Source organism: Accipiter gentilis, chromosome 34 (genome assembly GCF_929443795.1).
Source record: "Accipiter gentilis chromosome 34, bAccGen1.1, whole genome shotgun sequence".
In the NCBI taxonomy this organism is placed as follows: domain Eukaryota; kingdom Metazoa; phylum Chordata; class Aves; order Accipitriformes; family Accipitridae; genus Astur; species Astur gentilis.
Window position 1 is genome coordinate 15,291,863 of NC_064913.1, and position 17,982 is coordinate 15,309,844.

At 37.2% G+C, this 17,982-nt stretch overlaps 1 protein-coding gene across 2 annotated transcripts in view; it reads right to left on the bottom strand.

Annotated features, from left to right (window-relative positions):
- The window catches only part of BLTP3B (bridge-like lipid transfer protein family member 3B), a 60,275-nt gene that overhangs the window by 20,716 nt on the left and 21,577 nt on the right, over positions 1–17,982 (bottom strand). For both annotated transcript variants that reach the window (XM_049792291.1, XM_049792293.1), the window contains 10 exons: positions 17,540–17,631; positions 15,814–16,003; positions 13,355–13,495; positions 12,614–12,784; positions 11,079–11,259; positions 9,628–9,711; positions 3,501–3,683; positions 3,280–3,398; positions 1,272–1,413; positions 299–492 (listed from right to left, as the gene is read on the bottom strand). In XM_049792291.1, coding sequence (XP_049648248.1) covers positions 299–492; positions 1,272–1,413; positions 3,280–3,398; positions 3,501–3,683; positions 9,628–9,711; positions 11,079–11,259; positions 12,614–12,784; positions 13,355–13,495; positions 15,814–16,003; positions 17,540–17,631 — 1,497 coding nt within the window. The remainder of the gene's footprint in view (positions 1–298; positions 493–1,271; positions 1,414–3,279; positions 3,399–3,500; positions 3,684–9,627; positions 9,712–11,078; positions 11,260–12,613; positions 12,785–13,354; positions 13,496–15,813; positions 16,004–17,539; positions 17,632–17,982) is intronic.

Here is a 17,982-nt window from a genome sequence, read left to right on the forward strand (position 1 = left end):
CTGCTATGTCAGCTTCATTGAACACAGTGAAATAATTTGTTAATACTCCCATTCAGGTCTTCAATACAACACCAAAAAACCCCTAGGACATAGACCAAGTAGCATGGTAGACAGATGTCTGCCTTCAAACCATTATATTCTGCATAGCTTTCCAGAGCAGCATTGCTTATTGTGTGGGTTGTTTGTTCATTTATTTGTCCATTTATTCCTTAAGCTGCTTTGCTCACAGCTATTCAGAGTAAGAGAAAAAGTACTTTCCTCCAAAGAACCACAAAACCCCTCCTCAATGACAGCGTACCTTTAACATTAGTCCATCAACTCTAACATCAACATGTTCGTCTGATTTTGAATTGTCATTTAACTTGTACATGGCCATGAACTGAACAAGACTCTGTTTCAAATCCAGCACAAACTGATTTAGCCAAAGAATACTTCTCTCATCCAGGGTGAACTGTAAAGCATTCAGCTGGCCATACAAATTTGGACATGGAACTAAAAGAGAAAACAAAACAAAATCATGAGAGTAAGTAAAACTTTTAGGGGTTGGTTGATTTTTAAACTTTTTAAAATTTTTTTTTTTAATGAGTACAGACTTACATTTTCACTGGTATTTTACATCAGAGAAAGAATGGAAACCCACTCCTTTGGTCCCAAGGAAGAATAAATTATTAGGGGATACCTAAACTGATGCTTCTTTCTCTCACTTCAAGTAACTGAATTTTTGAACGTAAAAGCTAATATTAGAATAGAACAAAGTCTGAGGAGAGGGGGAGACTGTCCTCATTACAGAGGGAGGGCAGGACCAATGAGATTTGCTGTCCTCAAGTCCTATCCCCAAGAAATCCACAGACATTTCTGTATATAAAACAGGGCCAGCCCCATAACACATTAATAAAAATAACTCCAGCAGATCTTTGTTGCATCTTAGATACTACTGCAATAGTTTTGAGTTCTTTTATGTAGCCATTGAGTTCTTTTATGTAGCCAGACAGTGGAACTGCAGAAACAATACATGTGTGTTGGAGAACGAATAATTTATGTCAGTAAAAATGCTGTGAGTGTTTTCAGACTTAAAAACTATATTTATAAAAACCAGTATTTATAGAAGTTTGCCAAAAGCAAGCACTGTGGAAATGGAGCAGTGTTGTGTTCTTTCCATTTTAGAAAGCCATTACCTATTTCCAATTCTCAACCTGGAATCAGTATTAAGCTTCATAAAGGTGGAAGTAACACACAAAATTTATGGTTTGGTACCAAAAAAAAAGTCTTACTAGGAAAGTCCTTTCCATCTGGGTAGTAATATTCAGTGAATTCAATATGAATAGCTGGCATTTCTGGTGGAAGATAAAGTGACTTTTTATTGCAAGAGATCAGAGCTTTAGGGGAAGAACGACATTGGTCTGCTGTTGAAACCTGTAAAAGATAAAAGATTCATTTCATTAATACACTACATTTTTCTGAATCACTAAGCATTTGTAGTTGCAAGGCACTGCTCCTAGAAGGGTAACATTCCACTGCTCTCAGATGTAGATCCCCAACTACACAAAGTGCTAACAATGAGAAACTTAGTTGCCTTGTAGTAGAAGCAATCCGCATAGAACAGTTTCAGAAGAAAACTACATAGTATTAAGAATACCAGATCCTCTTCCTTCGTGCCAGGCAGGAGGCAGCAGGTCACTTTCAAAGGCATTCAGTAGAAGCCTAGAGTGATCTGGTATCCTTATTGCAAACACTACAGGTACTGTATAAGCAATTAAGCTAGGACGTGGTATATTTGCATACCGTCCGTCCAAAAGGACTCCATATCTTGATGATAAGGGATAGATAAACTAGATAAGTTTATTACACAACTGTTAGGAGGTCCTTGTACTGTTGTAAGGACAGATTCCAGTACATGGGCCAACTCTCGACTGTATACTGCTAAGCAAGGTGTTCAGCATGCACCTGGCAGAGGTATGTATGCTTGGCTATGCCCGAAGGTCTACTTCACAGGAGAATCAAGACACTATAGAACAGTAATCCTCCATTTCTGATTGCTTCCAATGTAAATTATGAAACAAGAAGAGATGACCTTTTGATATATATTTGACCTTAAATTTCTTGGAATGTGCCCTAGTTTAAAAAGTACATTGTCAAAACAAAGTTATTTCATCCAACACTTAGTAGGTCAGACTACTAGTTTGAAATCAGCCAACATATTAATATTGAATATATGATGATGTCTACTTGTGTTAGTTTCACTGGAAATAATGAATATATAACCTTTATAAGCCTGCTTCACTCTACGTAGCTGTTTTCAAGCTGCAAACATCTCTGTATTAACACAGACAAAAATTCAAGTAATGACAGATCTATTTGGAAAAAGAGCTTTTTGTAGATTGTATAGAAATTATGACAATTAAAAAAATTGAAAAAGTATTTGTGTAGGGAGGAGGAGGAGACAAGCAGAAGAGTAGAAGGCAAATGAAAACACCGACAGTCCAAAATGATATTACAAAACCACTTGAAACCCAGATGAAGGCTTCTGGCAGCAAGCTGCAACCTCCCACTCTACCAGAAGCAATATAGCAAAAAAGCACTGAAAACTGGAACAAGAGCAAGTAGAAGTCACAATGACTAAGGGCACACACTAAGCATCTTTGTTAGGACCTAAAATTTAGTAGTAGATCCTCCTATATCACTACCATTCTGCCTTAGAGATATACTCCTCCTCTATCCCAGTTGCCACCTATCTGCACCAAAGAGTGTATCCGGACCACAACCAGTAACTAAAACTACTCAAACAAATTGGGGGGGGGGGGGGGAGGGGGGAAGGGGGGAAATGAATGATTAAGGTGTCTATTCAAAATACCACTGAGGGAGGGAGGGGCTGGAGAAAAATTTTTAAAAAACTCTTAATTTAACATGTAAAAAAACCCCCAAATCCATGTACTTTGAAAAAGATAATAAGAAAAGCATGAAATACAAAACCACATATTAAAATATTGGGTACCTAACACAGTACAATGAAAAGATGAAATTCCAAATGTCAGGATTTGAGGAACAGTAGATCTTGGATCAAAAACATAGTTATGATAGGGTATCATCTAATACAAAGTCAGTAAGACAATATCCACCAATTTTAACAAAGCAGAAGCAGGCCCATAAAGGTCTAATCCAATAATGAATGGAAAGACTTCTACTAATTTCAATGGGCTTCAGAATTGTCTCTTAAAAACCATAGTTATGTAACAGTCAAGGGCAAAGAAGCCCCAGTTTTACTAACTTGAAGAAATGTACCTGATATATATTGAAATCTGCAAGTCTAACCACAATAGGACTAGACATCAGTTTGCCCTTTGGTTGTTGGGAAGATACAGAGGAAGCCCTAGATGTTCCTTTCGGTATCTGTTCCTTCCCTGTAGGAAAGAATAGTGATGAAATCATTGAAAAGAACAGTCTTTTTTAGAATAGTTTTAACATTTCATGGAATTAGAGCATTAGTCATGCAAACAAAGTACCTATTTGTAGGTTCTGAGGACATACAGCAGGTGGTGATTTGGGAGGAGAATCTAAGACCTGGTCCTTCACAGCCTGCTTAAGCAATTCAACATTGCTTTTGAATTCATTTAATAATTCTTTGGCCCATCCACTCCTGGTTTTAGTGGCATCACTATAATGCATCCAGTGATTGCAGCTGTCTCCTGCAAATAAGAAGAATGGAGGAGATACTAACTCATTTGAAAGTTTGCTTCTAACCGGATAACAAGTTTCCACTACTTCATAATTCTTCAAAATATAATCTCATTGTATGCTGTAATTATAGAACAACAGAAGTTATAACAGACGTTAAAACAGAAGTTATATATTACATAAAAACAAGCCTCACTCCTTCACACTCAGAAAACAATGTAATAATGCCACCTGCCTTTAAACACCACTAACTAATGCTGAAAACATCACTGAATATTTCCAGTTCAGAGAAATCTGATAACATGTTACTGTCACATGTGAGAACATAAAAAAAAGTTTCACTGAAAAAAAAAAAAAAAAAGAGAGCAAGTAACAGAGCAATGTTCTCATGCTCACTTTTTCCCAGCTTATCTTTCCTGCCAGAAATGTGTCCTAAGAAGTTCCTGGTCTGTTTCCAGAAATATGTTCTTTTTGTCTTGGCTCTCTAGCACCTTTATGGCACACAAACAAGAAGGTAAGTTCAATCAGTGCTGCAGCACACGCAGCCTTAAAAATCAAGCCCAGTAGAAATTCTTTTATTCCTAACATGTTTCTGTTGGTCAAGCATTTAAACCTCTGAAAGAACGCAAGGATGCAATACAAATAACTTCTAACAGGTGGTACCTCACTCTTCAAATACCAGCATGCGAAAACTTACTTTATTTAGGACTTAATGAGGTTTCGAACACTTACACTGGGCATGACTAGATATGGTTGCTATTAAAATAGGAAAATGCTTTGGGAAAAAATTGTGATTTCAAGTCTAAATGCAAAGATGGAAGAAACTTTAAAGGAGGGGCCTACCACAAGAGACAGCATTTTTCCCCTGCCTCACAGCCTTTTGATGGTTATTCATATCTTTCTAGCTAAGGAAGAAGAGAAAGGAACAGGGCAGAAAACAGAAAGAGAGCAAGAGGGCAAAGATACATTAAATTCAAGCCCATGAAGCTAGGATTCTACAAAACACAGCTGAAGTGGGGTCACCCCAAGCATATGCACATAAGCAGCATTATAGGGAAAGCTCTCGTACCCCTTCTGGGAAGTCAGTATGGGCAGGAGCCTCTCTGAAGTGCTTGTACACTAACACACGCAGCACAGGCAACCTGTGGGAGCAGAAGGAATTGGAGATCTGCATGCAGTTGCAGGGCTGTGATCTCACTGGGATCACAGACACACAGTGAGATAGCACACACGCTGAAATGCTGTAAAGGATGGACACAGGCTCTTTGGGAAGCACAGGCCAAGAAGGCGAGGTAGGCGAGTCACCCCTTCAGTGAGATCAGTGGGAACACATGGAGCTCTGCCTTGGGATGGATGATCAGACAGCTGAGTCCTTACAGGTCAGGATTAGAGGGTAGACCAACATGGATGATGTTGTGGTGGATGTCCGCTACAGACCGTCTGACTAGGAAGATGATGAGGCCCTCTTCAGACAACGGAAAGAAGTATCATGTTCACAGACCCTGGTCCTCATTAGGAACTTTAGCCACCCCAGTATCTACTGGAGGGACAACACAGCAAGGCACAAGCAATCCATGCCACTTTTGAAAGTGCATCAATGACCATCTCTTAACACAAGTAATCGAGGAGCCAAAGAGAGCACATGCTCTGCTGGACCCAATTCTTACAAAAAAGGAAGAACTGTTCAGGGATGAGAAGATCAGGGGCAGCCTTGGCTGCAGTGACCATGACATGCTGGAGTTCAGGATTCCGAGGTGAAGGAACAAGGCAAAAAGTTGAATGACAACCCAGGACTTCAGGAGAGCAGCCTTTGGCCTGCTTGAAAGCATCTCGTGGGATATAACCCTGGCCAGAAGAGGGGCCCAGGAGAGCCAGAGAGGTTGATGTTCAAGAATCACCTCCAAGCCAAAGAAGAGTCCACCCCGAAAAGCAGAAAATCCAGCAAATACGGAAGGAGGCCTGTGTGGGTGAACCAGGAACTCCTGACTAAATTCAAAGATAAAAAGGAAGCATAGAGGATGTGGAAACAGCATCAGGTTACCCAAAAATAATATGGAGGATGGTGTTAGGAATGTCAAAGCGTATCTGGAGTTGAATCTAATGATGAGCAGTAAGGACAACAAGAAAGGCTTCTACAGGTGTATCACCAGCCAAAGGAAGAGTAGGGGAAGATTGGTCTTGCTGCTGAATGGAACATGGGACCTGGTAACAAATAACACGGAGAAGCCTGAGGAACTCAATGCCCTCTTTGCCTCAGTCTTCACTGGTAACACTTGCCTTCAGAATTCCCAGGTCCTTGAGACCTTTGGGAAAGTCTGGAGCAAGGAAACCTTCTCCTCAACAGAGGAGCATTACCTTAGGAAACATTTACACTGATGAGACATGCACCAGTCCATGGTATCCTAATGAGATGCAAACAAGTGCTGAGAGAGCTGGCCAATGTCATGGGGAGGCCACTCTGAATTATATTTGAAAGGTTGTCAATTGAATAGTGATGAGGAAAGACTCCTGATGACTGGAAGAAAGCAAATGTCCTTCCTATCTTCAAGGAGGATGAAAAGAACAACAGGCCAGTCAGCCTCACCTCAAAGAAGGTAATGAAGGAAGGTAACAGAGAGCAACAGAGCAAATAATCCCAGAAACCGTTTCAAAACACATTAAGGACAGGAAGGTGATTGGGAGTACACATGCATGGATTTATGATGGAGAAATCATGCCTGATGAATTTTACAGCCTTCTACTATGAGATGACCGGCTTGACAGATGAGGACAGAGCAGTGGATGCTGTTTGTCTCAACTTTAGCAAGGCTTTCAACACCGTTGAAAGCAGCTCTGCAGAAAGAAACCCAAACCTGAGACAGTAGAGTTCAATATGAACTAGCTATGTGTCCTTGATGCAAAGAAAGCCAACAGCACCTTGGGCTGCTTAGGAAAAGCATTGCCAACTGGTCAAAGGAGGTGATCCATGCCCTTTACTTAACCCAGGTGAGTGCTGGGTCCAGTTCCGGGCTCGCCAGTACAAAGTGGCCATGGACTTGCTGGAGTGAGTCCAGAAAACAGTCACAAAGATACTTAAGGGGCTGGAACACCTTTCAAGGAATGGCTGAGATAGCTGGCATCATTTAGCCTGGAGAAGAGAAGGCTCAGAGGGGTCTTATCAATGTGTATAAATGACTGATGGGGGGAGTAAAGATGAGGGAGCCAGATTTTTTCTCAGTGGTGCCCAGTGACAGGACAAGAGAAAATAAACACAAATCTCCACCCTTGGAGCTATGCAAAACTAACTGGACACAATCCTGGGAAGCTAACTTTAATTGACACCACTTTAACCAGAGAGGTTGGACTAGACAATCTCCAGAGGTGCCTTCCATCCCCAACTATTCTACAATTCTATAAATGGAGACGCCATTAACACATTTATCTGTGAAAAGTGAAGAGCAGGCCAGATTGTAACAAGAAAACAGTATTTTAGTTAGTGGAGCTGGCACTTATGTTCCTACCATCTGAATTTATTGCTGGTTGTCCAGGAAGAAAATGCTTTCCAATTTCTCACATTGTCTCAATATATCAGCTTGATCAAGAATTTCCTGTGCTGCAAAATGTCCTACATGATGGCAAAGCAGCAGCTTTCTTTGATCATCATCCAGCAACACATCAGCTGCAAAGATAATGGGTCTGGATAAAAGATTCTGTGAGGGCAGGTCTGGGAGGACTAGTAAAGCGATGGATTGCTGTACAGACAGGTTTACAATATCCAATAAGTCTGGCTTATGTTAGGGTTATCACAGTCAATGGACATACAACCTGCTTCATTTTTGTCAAGTACTATGAAAGGCTATTGTTGGAAGGCTTGATTTTCCATGTGTTAGAAATTTACCCTACAGCAAATATGCCTCAGACGCCCTTCAGAGTCTTTCTACGTGGGGTCTGTTACAAAACTAAACACCACCACCCCACCACCCCCCAAGAACCTAATCTGCAAAATAATTAACTGTTGAGGGCTTTTTCCTGAAGGTTTAATCACAATTTCCAAGAAGATGATACCAAAAGAGCTATTTCTAGATATTCCGTAGGCCAGAGAGGCACAAAACCAGAAAACAATCTGGTAACAGTCACAGAAGAATATAGTTATCTCCTCCTTCCCTACTATTATAGGGTATTAATCTGGTGTTGTCCTTCAGTATGCAATATTGCAGAGCCTCGACTTCAGGATAGGAATGCTCTGCATATCAGGTGATAGCCTGATAAGAGCAGTATCTAGAGGCATGATACCTACAAGGCTAGAGAACTCCCTTTGAACTTTCAAGATTAATATGTGCTCCTTTGAGTAACGGGACTCTCCTCTCTGTGATGATAGTTTGCCTATAGAATTGCCACACTCTTCTAAAACAGTGACCTCTTAAAAAGAAGAAGAAAAAAAAAAAAAAAAAAAAAAAAAAAAAAGGATGACCTCTTAAAGTGGAAAAAGAAACTTTCTGGCATGTTGCCTTCCCCTCCACACATCCACCCTACTGGAACAAACACCACCACCTTTGGCAGTTTTTTGTCATAGCTTATCAATGAGACCTAGATTTCTGTTACTTAAACATACTTGTACAGAAAACCATTTAAGACTGCACGAGAATACTACCTTTAGAGGCACCACCTTTGCTCTGCAGCTGATCTTTTCCACCTCTGGTTTCATGTAGTGGGAGTTATGTCCCATGTAACCACTACCTAAAAGCATTCTCAGTGAGCTTCTAACATGCCCATCCAAGAGCGTACAGTGCATGGTTCAACCTGGCTAAGAATCCTTCCAAAAGAAACTATCTATTTCCCTGGTTCTCTACATTTTCTCTGAGGAGAGCTCACAGAAACCATAGATAGATGAGACCCTCACTTTGACATAGTAGAAACCAGAAGTGACAGTAAATGAAAAACAGCTGGGTCACAAGACAGGCATGTGTTAAACCTCTGTAACTTAAGGTCCCACTTTCATAGGACAGGAAACCAATATCACAAGTTTCAAACCATATTAGGACAATCTATAACAAGGAAAGAATATTGTTTTTCTTAAGCATATTCTTTTCTGTGGCTGTGCATGTTTATTTGACCTATGCTAAATTACATTTTTTAAGGTGCAAAAACTATACCTGCTACTTATGAATGAAATAGATTGACATTACAGGATTCCACCTGCAACCGTGAGTGACAACAAGGACATGAGGCAAGCTATGGCTAATTCAATCTTTAATGTACGTGAATAATCACTCCAAAATGAGTGGTCTGTGTTAGTAAAAAGCAAAACAAAACACAACCAACCCTACCCCACCAACTAAAAGCCCCTCCACTGTACTGGATTGCCTTTGATCTCAAATTCAACAGCAAACATATTTTGTGTCTTCTAAATGTTTTACATTCCTATAAAACCTATTTACTAGAAATTATTTGTAAGAAATGCTTCTTTGGAAATTTCTGATATCTGTTTAATAACAATTCCTTAACAAAAGGCTATACAACTGAACCTCTACACACTGGGATTCTTGTTTAGCAAAATAAAAACCAAAACATTGCTTGGAAATGGACATAAAATAGACTTCTATATGGAAAAAAAAATCTAGCAGATTGACTCTTGCAAATATCCAATTAGTGAATTCTCAATCTGCCATACTGCCTTCCTCTGTCAACACACAATTCTTTTCATGTCAGAAATGTGTAAACACCGTTTTGTTGACCAAACAGAACAGTGAAAAGGAAAAGTGTTTGGCCTAAAATAGCTCATTCACAGAAATTAATTGGTTCCCAGGTTGTTGCTTTTGTTGGGTTTTTTTGCATAGAGAAGGAAATAAAAAGGTGTGCATTTCAAATGCTTAGAACATTATTATCCAACCCGTATACATATACACACACAATTTTTTTAGTATTCAAGCAAGATAGTTAAATCACAAGTAATTCACAAAATACTCATTTTCATACCTGCTTTGTGAAACGGATAATAGTCCACTGTTAAATAGCTGAAGGAAAGCTGCATTGCCCCTCCTGTAACACGCCTATTTGAGTCTGTAAAATAAAACTACGCTCAGTTCTGCAGACATTGTATTTAGCATGTTAGTTCTTATGTTACTGCATTCCTTTAAACAGCTACTTCCTCCCCTTTCCTGGCTCTCCTTACAACCTCATTATCTTCCCTCAAAATTTTCATTCAGAGAGTCTTCACTGGTTTCTAAAGATCAGCTTTTAGAACTCCTGTGTTCTGTACTCGGTTGCTACTAACAAATTGCATATTGTTTTAAATGCTATTAAAAAGTAGACAACTCTTTGAACACATATTGCTGCAGTTTTTCCGAAAGAAAACTTTTCACGCTGAATATATGATTATGATCAGTCATTCGAAGTCAACATTTACTTTCAAGACTATTGTACATAAAATTTTTTTTATTTTATTTGACAAATATTATCGCAGTGAAGAGGTCTTCTCAGAGTCTTCTCTTCTGCTTTTTCTACTGCTAAATTTAAACTTCATGGCCAAAAATAAAGGACCATTAAAGAGATCTCGCTAAGAATGATAAATCCCAACTGCAGTAGATACACCACATGTAAGGAAATATGTCTCTAGCCAGTGAGCCTTACGCTCTCCTGCTCTGCAAGATTCTTCCCCAATCAAGGAAATATATTCACTAAAACCTAAGTTTTCCATACTCTTTTCTTCAGCAGACCTTGCATGCCTCTAAATTTTTCAGTGACTAGCCAGCTCCTTGGATATACACTGATATGTCATTCTCTTCTGATCACTTTTAAAAGGCGTGAAGTGTCCTTTGTCTTCTTTTTTTCTGATTCTAAATATGGCTATATGCAATAGCCTTTCATTTAAAAAAAAACCCAAACCCCAAAGTACAAGTATTAAACACAAAATTATAAAGCCACAGAACACTTGTTCCATTCCTTCCATGTGCTGCAGAGCATACCAAATTCTCTAAATTACTAACAAAAAGAGGACTGCTTTTTTATTAGTCTGCATTTTATAAGAGTAATACAGAAGCAGATTTTACAGTGACCCTTTCAAGCCACAGTATTGTTGCCACTGCATTCTTCATAACCCAGTTAACTTATAATATAAAAGAAAAAACCAGCAGTAACAATCAGACTGGACAGAATCAGTTTCTAGAAGACAGGAAAAGCACTGAAGCTACTAGCACTTTTATCAGGTTTTATTGCGTTTATTCTAAAATAATTACATTTAATAATGAAATGTTGTCCTAATAGAGGCATCTAGCCAATTTTAAATGTGTCTGCAGACACTGAAGACAATTCTGAATACTCCTTTAAAATAAAGACGGACTCTTGATTAACATTATCGTATTCACCCAAATGTCTTCTAAAAGTGATTATGGTTCACAAGCATGTTACTTTTTTTTTTTGAAAGTTACCTTTTTCTTTAGCATGGATATCATCACATATATGTAGGTCCAAATGAGAAATTACTAAGTGATGAGAGGTTTCCTTAACATCAAAATCATTAAATAATTTTACTATTGCATCATTTTGATCAGGTGCTGCTGTTGCCTGGTGTGCTTTCACCTGCTGAGAGCTGGGTGCAGGGGCAGAGCTCTGAAAAAAATATTTAGTCATGTCAATTTATAAAGTTCATCCTTCCTTTCAACCAGAAATATTCTTTTACTTACTCAAAACAGGCCTTTGAAATAAGGAAAAATCTGCATCGCATGCGTTCACCTTGGATCGTTATTGAGATTTAAGTGTGCTGTTTTAGAATAAAGCTAAGTTGAGCTAATGCCTAGGTGTCACAAAGAGGCAGTACCAGTGCATCCCCCATTCTCCTCCTCTTCCCCCACACTTCTTTACAGCCCTGTCACTTGCAGCACTGGTATTTTTCTAACTTTTGTTGCAAGCTCTTCAGGGAGCTAAACCAGCAGAAAACTATCAATTTTTTGTTGGGCTTATTTCTGCTAGTTTAGTTCCCCAAACTACTTCACAATAGGGTCAAACGTGCGCTGGTGCCAGTACCAGGGAATTAGCAAGATGCCAGTACAGGGAATTTGAGAATCAGGACCTTCCTGCTCATTAACAGCTAGCCATTAGATTGCTGTAGCTAAACCACTGAATCATGCCATAAGTCATCAGCACCACTGCAGGAACTGAACTCTCCATTACAGTACACTATCTTTATTGTAAGAGATTCTATACAAATTACTTTACTCAATCAGCCTTAGTAATAAATTATGTTTTATTTTTATAGGACTATCTTTTATCAGTGTATTTCTGCTGCTGCTTTACAGACAAGAGGAGATCCCTATGCCCAACACTCACAAAAGCTCAGCTGGTCTAGTCTACTGTATGTGCTGAAAGACCACTAAGATTTACGTAAGACTATCTTACATGCAACATCAATATCACATCTATGCCAGCAGAAATGTTAAAAGCAGAATTATTTCCAACCATATATTCCAACTATTATTTCCACTATATATTCCAACAAGAGAGCTGCATGATGGAAAGCTCTTACTAAAATCTAATTTTCTAGTAGCACGAAAACAAACTGGACAAGCACTTTAAATCACTGTAGTAAGCATATCTATCTACACATTAAGGCTATGTTAGTATGTCTTAATTATTTTTTTTTTTTTTATTCATAACCAGAAAATATTTGGAGAGCAAATTCACTAAACAGTTAATCAACTGTTAAGTAAATACAGAAATCTAAATACTCTGTACATGGATAAATACAACATTTTTTCTTTCCCGAAATTAACATCAATACACAAAATCTTGTAAAATAAAGTCTATCTTTTACTACTGTGATTCATTCTCAATGTAATTTAAGATATACAGCTGAATGAAAATGAGTAACTGAACATTCTCCGAAATAAATTAACACAACAAACCACATTGTGTTATATTTTAGAACACCTGATAATGATAATAGTGAGACAATCAATTATCATACCTGTGCTGTTTCAGAAGCCAAGCTTTTTCTCTGTTCTGTTGATTTCTCTATGGCTTCACTAAGAGATTTGGCATACTGCACCATAGCTTTCAACTGTGAATCAGTCAAAACCCATAGCAAATCATCCAGAATCAGAACCAGTTTTGATGCCACTACATTACAATCCTTTAACTGTAGAATAAAAATTTAAACAAGTCAAATGGATTCATTAAATACTTACATTTCTTATACCAACTATAAGAAAAAAAAAGTTGAATGCAAAACCACACCTCCCAAAAAGCAGATTTCTTCCATATAAATAACAAAAATATCTTTTATTTTAAATTGTAATCCCCTCATTAACTAAAAAGTACCTAAGATATAGTATATTTCTGCCTCACTTTTTATGTTTGGCATGCATTGGATATTAAACTGATGCATTTCTCTAAATGCAAATAATGTAAATATTGCCCAAATCTAGAGAGGTAAGACAACATGCATCATCATAAACAAAGCTCTGCAGATCAAATGATTTCATTAGTAGGACCTGTGCAATGTCTTCATCTTCAAATTCTGCCTGCAATATTTCTTGTAAACTCTACAGTCTTATCGATTACATGTTATTAAAAACTTAATTCAGGGAATTCTACATTATATATGGCCTAAATTTAAAACCTTTACTATGTGCACATATGCATTAAGAGCATGAGTTAAAAATTAATTCATAAAAATAATAAAAGATTTCAAACTTTTCAAGTTTACCCTTCTTTTAAGCGTGACCCTAATTTTTGATTGGTTAGTAATCAGTCGAACTGGAGCACTCATGATTTCATGCTTAGAGCTCTGGATTGCATCTGCTTCTATTCTGATCATCTGCCAGTTGATTTCTTTAAAAGTCAAAACCTTTAAAGAGAGAGAAAAAGAGAAAAGCACCTTTATGCAATATGACAGTTTACTTGCGCCTAAGTATGTGCACATGTATGTATATATCTGCACATATATACACACACACACACTTATATGTATCCTTCACGCAGAGCCATATGAACCGAACAAATACAAGTCACTTGTTATTCCACTTACAGGTCTCAGGAAGTAAAACCCTGATCCTCCTCTACCTGCAGAACATCACAGAAATGTTAAGCTAGTTCCAAGCACACAGAGGTAACAAGCAGCATTTCAAATATTTAGAAGAAAATAAAGGTCACAATCGTTGCGTACTAGGTTGCTTGTGGTAGAGGAAAAAAAGAAGATTGTGTAGTTTAGTTTCAAAATGCTAAATCCTAGTATATAGGAAAAGAGCAGGGAGGGAAGCAAAGCTACAGGATGGGAGGTGTTTGGAGTGTTTTATTTCAATTAAAAGAGAAAGTTACACATTGAGCACGTTGTATGCCATATAGACCCCAGAAGCTTTGAATCCATTACGTGAATATCTAGCAGACACAGCAAGGAAATGTTAGAATAATGATACAAGAGCAGCAAGTACAGCTGGATATTGAAAATCGAATACGGGAAAAATGAGTGATTGTCCAGCAGCAACATCATGGAGAACATCAAATGAACAGGACATCAAGAGGAAAAAATGTTTGTACTAGTTTCCCTAAAACTCCTTCCTACATTACTCTGAAGAAATAAAGTTCAGCCGTAGGGAAAGTAGAATAGGGAAGAGTTTGTTTGGGGTGTGTGCGTGTTATTTTTTAGCTGTCATTTTCCTTCTGTCAATTTGAAAACTGCACAGCCTATGTCCTGCAAATGTAAGCAGAGACTTAAGTAAAACAGACCCAATATGTTTGGGAAGGAGGCACGCACAATAATTCAGCAAGATGGAAAGGCACAGTGCAAAGCAGCCTGTAAAACACTATTTGCAGAAAAGCAGAGTACCTACCTTCCTCATCCAGAAGATGCAGGATGAATGGAAGCTTCTAAAAAAATTCTAAGGAGATTCCTTATTACGTTAAGAGTGTAGCTACAGTGCAAAGCTAAAAGCTTGCTCCCTTAAAGTACAGTTTTGCACAAGTTATCTTTATAGTACAGTGTTGTTTTTATTTTTTCAACTTTTCATGCAATTTACCACTAACAAACTCACTATAGTTTCTAGAAATTTGTGTTTCCAGAATTCATTGCAGTAAAAGGAACACTCCCCAGGGAGAGTTCTGTTGTGTATAGGACGATTATTCAGAATAAAACTCTTCCTAAAAAGCACAAAATCAAAAAACACAGCAATAAAAAATTCCATCTAGTCAAACTTCTTCCTCGTTGGGTTTCATTAACTCATGAGCATTAGCATACAGATAAGCTCCAGGAAAGACAAACTGTCAGAAAAATAGTTTTCAAGTTGTTATTTTTGGGGTATTTTTACCTAACATTCTCTTGGCATTTCTTTCACTACATAAAAAGCAATTACCTGACTCCTTAACTCTCAGTAAACTCTTTGTTCTGGAATAATCATCTTTAAATAGGAAAACATGGGCAAAATTTGACACACCTATTTATCCAAGGCCAGGTGCATGCTAAAATAAGTCTTTCTCAATACAACATACAGCATTTAGAATCAACCTTGCACTCAGTATGCATTTTACTTTGGTTACATGGCAGAAGGCAAAAAAATGGTATACACCAATCTAGGACTTCCATGTTAAGTTCTCCCAGACAGTAGAAAAGTATGCACTTTACTGCTATTACTTTTTTGTATATGTATGATTTAGTTATTCCAAGAAAAATATTTAATTCTTGCATAGGAATGTGATTAAAATTCAGTTAAAACTGCTTAAAGAAAAAAAAAAAAAATCCTTATTAGGCAAACCCTCATAACTAGTTAAAGCTTTAAAAATAATAAAAACCCCCAGCACAATGCCTTATCCTTCCACACTTAATATACCATTCCTGTTTTTTTCAGTACTCTTCAAGTCTGGTCCAGTTTTCACTTTAAAATGATCACAAGCTTGGAGAACATAAGAAGGGAACAGTACATATGCTTGCCCCGGTCTTTGCTCTTCCCTAAGCATCCATTTTGGCCACCGCTAGATACATGACATTTGATCCGACTCACATCTACCACTTTTACATCCTTGTCTTTCTAGAGGACAGCTGAAATTACTGGGCACAGAATGTCTCCATAGCCAGTAACAGCATGTTTCCTAGACTGTATAAGGTTGCAATTCAACTTCCTCCTCCTTTACTACAAAAACAAGGGAAAAAAGTTAGCAAAAGATAGTATTTACCTCTCCACGCTGAGCTTCTTGTATTCTGGTAAATCTGAGGTCAGCATGTTCCCAGTTTGCATTTACACTATATATTCTCAGCTGGGAAAGTTCAAACGAAGCATTAAAGGCTTTTGCGCCAATCCTTATTATAATCGAGTTCACAGAAACCGAAATGCCTTCTACCACTTTTTCAGCAAAGCCGTATTCACTAAAAAGTGAAATGCCAACATATTAAATACACACCTAATGCAAGGGCACAAAAATAAATTTAAACAGTTGAAATACAACATGAAACAAACGATAAAATAAGTTCCTGATGTATTCTCCAGTTATGAATTTTGTTAAATATACTTGATCTAGTTTACAAGAATTTCCATCCTATGATCCTAATCTCAAAGTAGTCATTAAAGAACGTATTTTGGACCAAGATCAATCTCCATGAAGTATAGCAATGAATGCAATTTTTCCAGATAAATATTTTATACATATATAAAAATGTATAAAAAGATAAAATTTATATTATACATACATAAGAATAACAGTCTACAGCATTACGTAGAAATCTTACTCTTCTTTACGTATACATAAGAAGTAACTCATGTCAAATGAATTATTTGGCAATTTCAATCTGGTTAGTATTTATCTCTATAAGCTAAATTATTCCACCCATTAAAACTAGTGCCTTTCATGTATACAAAACAGTATAAAGTATTTGCTTTGTTTCATTCTATAAAAGAGAGCCATCCTAAATCATGGTTACATTTCTACATCAAATGCATTCTAGTATTAAAAAAGATAAAGCAGTTGCAATTAATTTTTTAATAAAATTCTTATGCATTCTGAATGTTTTAGATTAATGAATGGAAAATTGTATTTTAAATCTTCTTTTAACATCTAAAATTTTTTGCCTTTTTTTTTTCTGCTTCTTTGAAAAGTAGATTTTATGTGGTTTGTCATTCCTTTTCCTTTTTATAACTTCCATCCTACACAGAATCTCTATGGCAATGATTTTCAAGCTGTACCCTAGGAGACATAGAGGCCCATGGACTGCTTCTACATATTAGGCAGAAGTTAAAATAAGAAAAGCAATTGTATCATCAAATTTGTTTCTCTGTATATGGGTCCCTAAGCCCACTTGAAAATGCTTTGGGTCCATAAAAAGGAAATGACTGGGGGAGTGGGAGGATGGAAATCACTGATGCAACACTATATTGTCCCACCAAATTACTTGATTTTTGGGCTATATAGTGTGCATGAAATCTTTCGGTAAGATTTGGCTGATACAATAGAGGAAATAGAACTTTAAAACACCACACTAACAAATAGCCCTTAATAATTTTTTTTTAGACCAAACAAAGGAAAAATAAAGTTTTTTTAAACCCCACCCCAATATTATATATATTTTCCAAATAGGTTGAAGGCAAAATGTCTTTAATTTTAAAAAAACTTAACATCAATTCAACTTGGTAAATTTTTGATGCAGTAGTTGCACCCATGAGAAACGTGCCTAGGAAGCTCCGTACATAGTTCAGATGTTCTCTCCAGGCTTGGGTCTGCATAGTTCCATTATCACTATACATATGTAACTCCACCTACAAGTAATAAAATTTTGGAGAGAAGGAAATAGCAAGCTGCAACACTACATACTTCTGAAAATTTGCCCAGGATCTAACTGTTTGATATTAATTCAAAACGAGTAATTTAAACTTTTTTGAATTAATTACATGTAAGTATCATAACTGACCTCTGTCCAGATGCAGTTGCTATAGGAGAGGGTCCATTAGGGGCACGTGGCTCTTCACATGTGCTCATTTCCATTACAACTTTATCCAAGGACTTGAAAAACAAAACAAAACAAAAAATTGGAGACCTAAGAGGTAACGAAGTAAATATATAACGTATGAAGAAAAAGCAAACAAACAAACAAAATCACTCAAGAACTTCTGAAATATACACAGAACAGTTCTTACCATATCAATTTTCCCATAAACCTTTGTAACATACCAAAATTATCTATTTTTTAATTTGTTCATATAAATTCTAACTGACTTTCCCAGTCAAATATTGGATTACATAATTCTTGATCCCCGAGTATTATTTATCCATCTCACACATTTTCAAAAATTCCATTTCGAAAAGGGCAGGACTTAACATGTGCTTATCTTGGTTTTCTTCCTATACAATTGT